This window comes from Pteropus vampyrus, unplaced genomic scaffold (genome assembly GCF_000151845.1).
Source record: "Pteropus vampyrus isolate Shadow unplaced genomic scaffold, Pvam_2.0 Scaffold2, whole genome shotgun sequence".
Taxonomy (NCBI): domain Eukaryota; kingdom Metazoa; phylum Chordata; class Mammalia; order Chiroptera; family Pteropodidae; genus Pteropus; species Pteropus vampyrus.
The window spans coordinates 22,051,449-22,062,475 of NW_011888783.1; the positions used below are offsets into that span (position 1 = coordinate 22,051,449).

General features: G+C 33.6%; 1 protein-coding gene across 1 annotated transcript in view; it reads left to right on the plus strand.

The window, feature by feature from the left end:
• SCN9A (sodium voltage-gated channel alpha subunit 9) overlaps window positions 1-6,937 on the plus strand; it is a 78,198-nt gene extending 71,261 nt beyond the window's left edge. The window contains exons 23-25 of the mRNA XM_023528466.1: window positions 869-973; window positions 1,634-1,904; window positions 5,602-6,937. Coding sequence (XP_023384234.1) covers window positions 869-973; window positions 1,634-1,904; window positions 5,602-6,794 — 1,569 coding nt within the window. The 3' untranslated portion in view covers window positions 6,795-6,937. The remainder of the gene's footprint in view (window positions 1-868; window positions 974-1,633; window positions 1,905-5,601) is intronic.
• The last annotated feature ends 4,090 nt before the right edge of the window (window positions 6,938-11,027 follow it).

Below are 11,027 nucleotides of genomic sequence, written 5' to 3' on the forward strand. Positions count from 1 at the left end.
ATGATTTTAAGAAATTAACAGACCCTAAAAGAAAAGACAAAGCTTCTGGACCCCCTTTGTGAGATTTAGGCTTACACAGTATGGAAAGAATCAAAAACTTTAAATAGATGTTATTTTTTTGTTGTTTAATTTTGTTGTTGAATCTTAAAGGTTGTATATTCAATTAGAAAGCCCTTCAGGTCAGGGATCCTGGACTATTAGTAGTTTCCTCAGTACCTAGAATTCTATTATGCATAAGGTTGATATCCCAAAAATTGTTTATCTTGAAATACTTTATTTGGAATTAAAAAGATAGCTAAAGAGTTTCTTGAAATACACACACACGTGTGTATGTGTGTGTTACATATTTATTATATTTTTTCTCTGCTAAAGAATATGGCATTTTAAAATGAACACAAATGAATATAAATCTAATACTATTTTTGCTACTCTATTTGGCCCCAGCTCTTCATAAGAGTCCTAAATATTAGCCAAATCATCAAAAAAAATTCATTTCTTTTATTTCTTACAACCCTTCTTCATATATTCATTATTTAGCAATGAAATGTTTGGTAACACAAGTAGCAGATGAAATAAGATATCAGCACATAGTTTAACATAATACAGATTATCTCTCCAAAAGAAAATTGAGCCAATTATAATTATATATAATAACATATATTTTATATATGCACATTACATTATATATGGAGAGTCATGTGCTTACACATAAGTAATCCTTTAAAACAAGTTTTATTTATAGCTACATTGCATATAAAAAATACATTTCATTTCTATATTGATACATTTTCAACCTGTCTTAATAATCTGAGAGAAGATCTAGGAAATGATTCTGGTTTTAACTAGATTTTTTTTTTTTTTTTTTTTTTTTTGGGGTCAAGACATCTTTATGACAGAAGAACAGAAGAAATACTATAATGCAATGAAAAAGCTGGGATCTAAGAAACCACAAAAGCCAATACCTCGACCAGGGGTAAAAAAATATGTGTGTGTGTATCGTTAGCAAGTTAATTTTAAAATATTTTTAATTCACCTTTAATGTACAACCATTCCTTAAACATGAATATTTTGAACAAAATTTTGAACAATTTTTGAACAAAATTGCTAATATTTTGAAAGTCTTTATAAAATAATATATGTATTTAGAACTATTGGTTTTCAATATTCATTTTTTAATTTTTCTAAAAGAAATGGGTTTTATTTTTAAAAATTTCATGTACATCTAAGATTACTTTTTGAAAATGTATTTTTATATATGCTTTTATTTTTATATTAACTACACAACTTACTACTTCAATGGCCTATAGAGAATCAAAATAAATGTACTTTTGATTGACTATAACATACTAGAGTGGATAAACTTAAAAGCAAATATTATTATACAAGGCTAACTAAATCCTGGTCTGATATGCTGAAAGTCAACAACAACAACAGCAACAAAAGTTTCATTTACTCTGACTTTGATTTAATCCATTAATAACATTTCTTGTAGAAAGCACAAATTCTATGATCAGGGATAATTTATACAAGTTTTAAAGACATAACTTTGTAATTTTTTTTACTAATATAATGATTAGTGGACACTACTTAGAAAGTTTACTCTACTTTCCATATTATTTTTATTTCTTTGCAGAACAAATTCCAAGGATGTATATTTGACCTAGTAACAAACCAAGCTTTTGATATCACCATTATGGTTCTTATCTGCCTCAACATGGTAACCATGATGGTAGAAAAAGAAGGACAAAGTGCATACATGACTAATGTCTTATATTGGATAAATGTGGTTTTCATTATCCTTTTCACTGGAGAATGTGTGCTGAAACTGATCTCCCTCAGACACTACTACTTCACTGTAGGATGGAACATTTTTGATTTTGTGGTTGTGATTCTCTCCATTGTAGGTAAGACCATTTATTAATCATATTTTAGTTTCAAATCAAACCAAACTCCACACATGCTCAGAGAAGTTTCTGAATTCTTGAATGTAAATTTACTTTTGAGTGAGCTAGTAAAATGAAAGAATGAAGGAAGCTTAAAAACAAAACTTTACAAAACAGAAAACCACCATGTCAGAATTCCTGGGTTCATGCTCCAGGCTCCAAAGTCACAAGTTTCCTATTTATTGGAAGCACATAATACCCTTTGTTACAGTACCAGATTTCCAAGATTACCCTTCACAACAGTAGCAACTGTATCTATATGTAGGTGTGTCTTAGAAGACCAATGCAAAATCTGAAGTCACTTCTACTTTTAGCCCATATGAAAACTGCCATTTGATTAATGATAATAGTAATAGCCATAATATTAGTGATTCTTGTGAAAGTCTTCATTTCTTATGGCTTCATACTTGACAAGTCTATAAAATGCAATCATTTCTTGGAAATTGGAACCAAAATGGCATAGAGGATAGAGGCTCTGTTGATCCCTCTGGTGACCAAAACAAAGTTGTGATGGAAACAACGAGCAGCAGCAAGGAAAAAAATCACCTGGGATCTAGATGAAAAAGCCACACAACTAGGGAGAAATCCAAGAAAGCACCTTGCAACGGCAGAAGGTAGGACGGGGCAGGGATGCGGACTGCCCGATCCTGAGCAGCTAAGTGAGACGGAGGCTGCAGCAGTGGCAGAGGCAGACATCTCTTAAAGGGGCCACGTCCATGAGCAGATTTTTGCAGTGACAGACCTGCTTGCTCTGAGGACCAGTGCCGATTCAGCTGTGGGCAAGGGGCACCAGGGACTTACAGGGAGGCATTGTCAGAGTGAGGGTCAAGATGAGACTCACTCGGTACAGAAGCACCAGTTGTTCCCTGTTGAGTCCTCTCCACTCCCAGTGCGTGGACACAGAGCTGCCATAGCCATGAAGTCATCAAACTGGATAACAGATGTCGCTCTGCCCAGAGGAGTCCCTGAAACCCTGCCTCCCCCAAATCGGGCCCCACCCAAGCCACATCAAGGTGTATCCTCAGCAAGTCAGGTGCTCCTTGCTGAGACTCAGAATGGTGGAGGCAGCTGGCCTCAGTTTCTGGTGTGACCCTGTGAGGCAACTATAAGCACAGCATCTATGGATTGCTTACTGAATCTTGACAGGTGGCCCTGAAGGGGCAGATCCTTGAGCTAAATTTGGCCTGTAGCTGAGCCCCTCTCAGAACTGTGCCACTGGACACTTACTTCACAAATCCACACTAATAAGACCAGGAGACTTAGGAGCTTTGCTTAGTACAAACACAGAAAGGCAGCCAAAATGAGAGGACAAAGAAACAGAAACCATATGAGAGAACAGAACAGAGATCCAGATATAATAGAGTTAAGTAATCTAACAGATGCAGAGTTCAAAACACTGGTTATAAAGATGCTCAATGAACTTTTGGTTAAATTCAGTGAGAACTTCAACAAAGAGGTAAAAAAAAAAAACCATAAAAATGGAAATGGAAATTATAAAAGAAATGAAGAACACATTATCTGAGATGAGAAGTATATTAAATGAAATAAACAAAGGAAGAAACAGAGTGAATAAAGAAAAGGATCAAATACCCTATCTAGAGGATGGGAAAGCCAAGGACACTCAATCAGAATGGCAAGAGATAAGATGCCAAGACTATAAAAATAATTTAAGGAGCATATGGGACACTATTAAGGGTCCAAATATCCATCTGGTGAAACTGAAGAAAATCAAGAATTTGAACAGCTGTTTGAAAAAATTATAATGGAAAACTTTCCTAACTTGGTGAAGGAAATGGACATAAACACTCAGGAAGCTCAGAGAATTTCAAAAACCAGGGATCCAAAGAGGTCCACACCAAGACACATCAAAATTAAAATGCCAAAGGTTAAATACAAAGAAAGAATATTAAAAGTGTGAGAGAAAAGCAGATACTTTTCTTATAAGCGAAAATCCATGGCAGCTAATTTCTCAAAAGAAACTATGCAGGACAGAAGGGCTTGGCAAAAAATATTCAACAGGATGAAGACCCAGGATATACAATCAAGAATAATTTATCCAGCAAAGCTATCATTTAGAATTGAAGGATGGATAAATAGCTTCCCAGACAAAAAAAAGCTAAAGGAATTAATCACCACCAAACCGGAATTACTGGAAATGTTGGAGGGACTTCTTTAAGAAGAAAAAACATGTATCAAAAAAAGGAATAAAGAATGGTAACAACTACATTTCTATCAGTAAGTACCTCAAATGGAAAAGAATTAAGTTCTCCAACTAAAAGAGTGGATGAATGGAAAGGAAAACAAGACCTCTATATGTTGCCTATAAGAGACTCACTTCAAATTAAAAGACACAGACTAAAAGGAAGGAGATGGAAAAACATAATGCTTTGATGGACCTAGAAGGTATTTAAGTCAGACAGAGAAAGATAAACACTATATGATTTCACTTATATGCAGAATCTAAGGAATAAAAAGACTAAGCTATTCAAAAGCAGACTCGCAAGTATAGTGGACAATTTGGTGATGGACAGAGGGGAGGGGAGTTTGCGGGGCTGGAAGAATGGGATGAAGGGTTAAAGAAGTACAAATCAGTAGCTGATGGATGGTCACGGGGATAGGGAGCACAGCAGAGGAAATGCAGTTAGTATTAATATGATGGCTAAGTGGAGGGTCAGGGGAGTGAGGGAGCAATTGGGGGGATCTTTTTATGAACTATATAGATGTCTAACCAATGTACTGTATACTTGAAACTAATTTTAAAAAAAACTAAAGTTGCAGGGTTTTCCCTTTTTGATTTAATTAATTTTAGCTTTCACATATGTAAAATATAAAGTTTAAAGGTTCAAATAATATTAAAATTATGCTTAGAAAAAAATGCAATCATTTCTTAACCAACATGTCATATCTGTGAATCACAGTACGTGACTTTATCCTTCCTCCCCTTTCATTACCATAGCTCTTTTTTCATCTTTTTGTTTTTTCATTATCTGTACATGCCTTTCCCACTATTTTAGGATGGCATCTATTTTTAGAATTATAAATTTTAGACAAAAAGACATTGTGGAGATCATAAATTGGAAATAACATAAAAGTTTTCATTATGTGGTTATTTTGAACAGATATTATATGACTATAAGAAATTACTTTGTTTTTCATTTGTATGGAAATATTTTTATGACATGAAGTGACTAAAATAGATGGCAAAAAATGCCTGTGTAACATGATTACATTCGTGTGTGTGTGTGTGTGTGTGTGTGTGTGTGTGTGTGTGTGTGTTTGCATAGAAAAACGTCTGGAGTGATATTAACAAAATATTAACAACAGTTATGGTTGGTGATATTTTAGGTGATTTATATTTCTTTTTTTAACGTTTTACTGTATTGCTTGAATTTTCTACATGAGTAGGTATTATTCTTATCATTAAAAACTTCTTGTGGAGGTAAAAGACAATGTCCACAAACTTAGTAAAGGAGGGAAAATGTCAAAATGGTAAGTATAATCATTTTTCTTTGGGATTGCTCAATTCTTTGTTATAAAACGTCTTTCAATAAAATGTCCTGAGGTCATTAAAAGATGCAAGAGAAAACCATTTTGAGTTAGGATTTTCTGTATGATGGAAATTTAAATATTTTCTTTTTATTCCTTCATTCTTCGCCAGGTATGTTTCTGGCTGAGCTGATAGAAAAATACTTTGTGTCCCCTACCTTGTTCCGTGTGATCCGTCTTGCCAGGATTGGCCGAATCCTACGTCTAATTAAAGGGGCAAAGGGGATTCGCACGCTGCTCTTTGCCCTGATGATGTCCCTTCCCGCGTTGTTTAACATCGGCCTCCTATTGTTCTTGGTCATGTTCATCTACGCCATCTTTGGAATGTCCAATTTTGCCTATGTTAAAAAAGAAGCTGGAATTAATGACATGTTCAACTTTGAAACTTTTGGCAACAGCATGATCTGTCTGTTCCAGATTACCACCTCTGCTGGCTGGGATGGATTGCTAGCACCTATTCTCAATAGTGGACCTCCAGACTGTGATCCCAACAAAGTTCATCCAGGGAGTTCAGTTGAAGGAGATTGTGGTAGCCCATCTGTTGGGATTTTCTATTTTGTCAGTTACATCATCATATCATTTCTGGTTGTGGTGAACATGTACATTGCTGTCATCCTGGAGAACTTCAGTGTTGCCACTGAAGAAAGTACTGAACCTCTTAGTGAAGATGACTTCGAGATGTTCTATGAGGTTTGGGAGAAGTTTGATCCTGATGCCACCCAGTTTATAGAATATAGCAAACTCTCTGATTTTGCAGCTGCCCTGGACCCTCCTCTTCTCATAGCAAAACCAAACAAAGTCCAGCTCATCGCCATGGATCTGCCCATGGTCAGTGGGGACCGGATCCACTGCCTCGACATCTTATTTGCTTTTACAAAGCGTGTTTTGGGTGAAAGTGGAGAGATGGACTCTCTTCGTTCACAGATGGAAGAAAGGTTCATGTCAGCAAATCCTTCTAAAGTGTCCTATGAACCCATCACAACTACACTGAAACGAAAACAGGAGGATGTGTCTGCTATTATCATTCAGCGTGCTTACAGACGTTACCGCTTACGGCAAAATGTCAAAAATATATCAAGTATATACATAAAAGATGGAGAGAGAGATGATGATTTGCCCAATAAAGAAGATATGGTTTTTGGTAATGATAACGAGAACTCAAGTCCAGAAAAAACAGATGCAACTCCATCCACCAATTTTCCACCTTCATACGATAGTGTAACAAAACCAGACAAAGAGAAATATGAAGAAGACAAAACAGAAAAGGAAGACAAAGGAAAAGATGGCAAGGAAAGCAAAAAATAGAGCTTCATATTTGATACACTGTTTACAGCCTGTGAAGGTGATATATTTGTGTTAATAAGACTTCAAAGAAGGTCTATGCCAAAACTTTTTATCAAAATATTCTCGAAGTCAGTGCACTCATTAGCTCTGATTCCCTAAGATAGGTGGGCAGCATTAGCAGATGGCTATTTTTGCACTGGTAAATGATTCTGTAAGAATTGTAAGAATAACTCAATAGGGCTACTGATTACAGCAAATAAAGGTAATTTAATTTGACTTGCTTTTAATAAATCATAAGACCATATAGAAAATGTTCACATCTGCCTTGTTGTTTTCACAGAATTGTAAACATTCATATTTCCCATGAAACTAAAATACAGATGCGCACACACACACACACACACACACACACACACACACACACATACACACACACCCCTACCCGTCATTCGGATATCTGCAAAAGTGTTTCGCCTTAGCTTTGTAATGAAATGCCCTGATAGAAGGAATGGACATTAGTAATGAATGTTTAGTTAAAACATCTTGATATTAGGGAGCAAGACCCTTTTATTATCCATGTACAGAGGTCATTCTATATTTTGAGGTGCTTAAATTTATTCTATATTGCATCAGAACCAATTTATATGTGCCTATAAAATGCTATGGGATTAAAAATGTGTAGGCTATTTATTTCAACAAATACTTTTCTTTCATCTTGACTCCTGTAACAACATAAGGTTTACCTTTAGACTATTGTGCTTGATAGCCTGTCTTTTTTTATATCCTTCTTTGTTTATACATCAACCACAATACATGAAAAATTATTCTAAGTACATATCACATTCTTGAGAAGAAAATGAAGATAATTGAGAAAAGAAGGAATGAAGAAAGCTTTATTTACTATTATTTATACAATCTAATACTGAACTGTGTTGACCCAACTTTCATCACATTTTTCTGCTTTTTCTTTCAGTATTGTGTAGTCATCCTTTAACATGAAACAAAATTGATCTTTCTCTTCAGTGAAGTGCTTCCTCATATGCAAGTAGCTATTTAAAAAAAAAATACCGTTGTACTTGTCTGAGCACATCATGACTTGGGCACAGTATTTACTGCATCACCTGTATACCATCTTAAATGTGTATGGCATGCTTTCAATCATAATAGAAGGCAGCCTTTCAACTCAGAGTTGTCTTTAGTATGAATGAAAGCATTCAGTTGGGATTCTTGCCAACCTGCTTTCTTGCACTTAATTTTCCTAATTTGTACATGTAATTCTTTTGGACCTCTACAATGAAGATGAGGAGGATGTCACTTTCTACTTAAAATGCTATGACTATGAGGTATATTATACATCAATCAATAAAGTAATCTGAGCTTATAATTTATCAAGTGCATATTCATTTTGCTTTAGCTGTTGTCCTACCAAGGATTATAAATCTAGTTTTTAAGAATTCTTTGTTAATGGTGTATTGAAAAGAAATGGCTATTGTGCATTTTTCATAAGTTTATTTCAGGAATATGAGATCTTTCTCTGATCAGTTATTCATGTGCAGTCAAAAATTGAGTTATATAAGGAGAAAGTAGTTTCCTTTAGATTTATAGGAGTTTTCAAAGCAAACATATAGAAAGTATTTCATTCATTGCTTTTTTAAATTAAAAAACATAAATGGTAGTTCTATAATAAGTACTTAAATGTCTTTTTTGTTCTGGTTAGTTAAGAATAAAGGAGACTTAAATATATCTGTTGAGACGAAGAGGTATAGAGAATGAGAGACAGAAAGAGGGAGAGACTAGTAAACACAGATAAGAGAATGAGACATTTCCACAGAACTTCCTATCTAGAAAACTTTTTAATTGTGATGTATTTTACAACATCCATGAGGGAGATTATCACCTGTAGACGTTTATCCTAAGGGACATAGGAAATTAAATCTAGGGCCAAAGATTCTTTACACCTTATTCAATCATTCATCTTTGGTTATTTGAGCCACATTTTTATTTAATATGAAAGATACCATGCAGTGTTTTCCTAGATTATGTAGAGCATTGTATCACATACCTGCTAAGCCTGTTGAAAATAAGTTTTGATAGTTTAATTAGGGAACCATACAAAATATATTACATTTATAAGACTTTTTAATATATTAAATTAAAAAATTAATATCACCTTAAATTTGAATTCTCATTATTTTAAACACATATTAATATTACTGCATTTTGCATATTGACTATAGTATGAAAGATGTATTGTAGGCAGGTTTATGTGTGATTTACTATTAATGTTTTTACATTACCTGATTTTTATGTAAAATAAAAAATATTGGCAACTGGTTCTTCATCACCGTTTTCTTCTTAGCATTTCAAAAAAATTTACAAAGTTGCTCTTTCTCCTATTTCATGCTGAACTATAATTTTTTAAAAATATAACAGGTTTTGTACATATATATGTACAAACATATATATAAAACATATATATGTATATGTGTATATATATATGTTTTCCTAGTTAGAATGTCTAGCTTTAACTTTTTATCAATTAAAAACAATATTTGAAACTAAGCGCTCATTTAGTACAGCGTAAGCTTGAAGAAAAATTGGACTTCTCTTTTCATGTATGTTACCATTTGGTACCAATTATGAGAGATCACCCTCCAGAAGGCATTGTCATACTAATATTTAAATTACATAATCGCTGAACTCATTTCAACTAATGATGTAGAATGGCAGTTATACTGCAAAATTTAAGTTAGAATAAAATGGGAGCAAACAGATTTGAACACAAATCTATACATACAATCTGGATAAAATTGGGAGAATCTCATTTTACCTTTTTGATTGTTATATCATTTGTAAAACATATAAATGACTTGTGGGCTGTTTGTAAATGCTGATTGTTAAACCTCAATCCTAAATGTTCGGCATGGTTTTTTAGAATTTTGATAGCTTTATTAAAAAGAGTTAAGATTAAATGTATATGTAAATACAGCAGTTCAAAATAGCAATTTTGGAGAATTATTAATGGAAGTGATGAAAGGAAGGCCAGCTAAATTAGAATGGCCAAGTAATTGGCCTGAGTTTAGAGCCTATGTATAGAGGTCACCAATTTTTTTAAACATCTGTGGTTTATTATGTCATATTCTTGAAGAAAACGAGAATTGCTTCATAAAAATACATAAATAGCCATGAATATAATAATGCTGTTTACATAGAATTCTTTACAAGTTTTATACATCTATGAATGCTCATATTTGAGTTTGAGTTTGTCCTCAGTTATATTGTAGTAATACTTGAGACTTACACACTGTAATAGAATCTATAAATAAAAGTCATCAAAAAATAAAATCATGTTTGCAGGTATTTTTCTGTTTCTGTGAGAATAACCTTTAAGAAGATAAATTCAGTGCATCCCTAAATAAGTTGCAGCTACTGATATTATTTTTTTAATTGAAAGATGGACAGTTTCTGATGTCTTCCATAAGAAGTCTTCCAAGACAAGAAAGATGGGAATAAAGAATATAGAATTCCAAAACAATTCATTGAAATCCATGATAGAGTTTATGCTAAAGTAGAAAAATGAGACAGGAAATGAAAATATACAAACATTAGCCACACAGTATGCAGTAAGTGTGTGTGTGTGTGTGTGTGTGTGTGTGTGTGTGTGTGTAATAGCCTTGAGAGATGGTATAGCACACATACTGGCTAAGAACTTGGGTTTGAAAATCAGAACTGTATTTGCATCTCCGTTAAGCCATAACTTTCTGAGTTTCCTAAATACATTATTTAACCAATATGTGCTTCAGCTTTCTCATCTATAAAATGAGGTCAATAGTACTACTTCACAAGATGATGGAATGAGAAAATCCACATAAAGCAATTATAACAATTGCTATTTTTATATGGCTTTGTGTAAATATAATATCCAAAAGAGTATGCATCCTTTTGGTACGTAGTGAATATTTAATGATGTGACATACACAACAAAATGTTTCAAAATTGTGCTATTTTTTTTATATTTCTGAATTCAAACGACATGCTTAAAGTAAGGAAACATGCATATTTACAAAGCTTTAGCTTATTTAAAAAAAAACAGAAGTCGTAGTTCCCATATTTAGCTAAACAGTCAATCCAAATCTATTTTAGCTGCGAGCATCCAGTCCTGCTTTTGGTCTTTAAATAAGATACACTATAAATTGTTTCTGTGCTAGGCCATTATTTCAACCTTATGTGCATGTAAAAAGGCATAAAAGATTC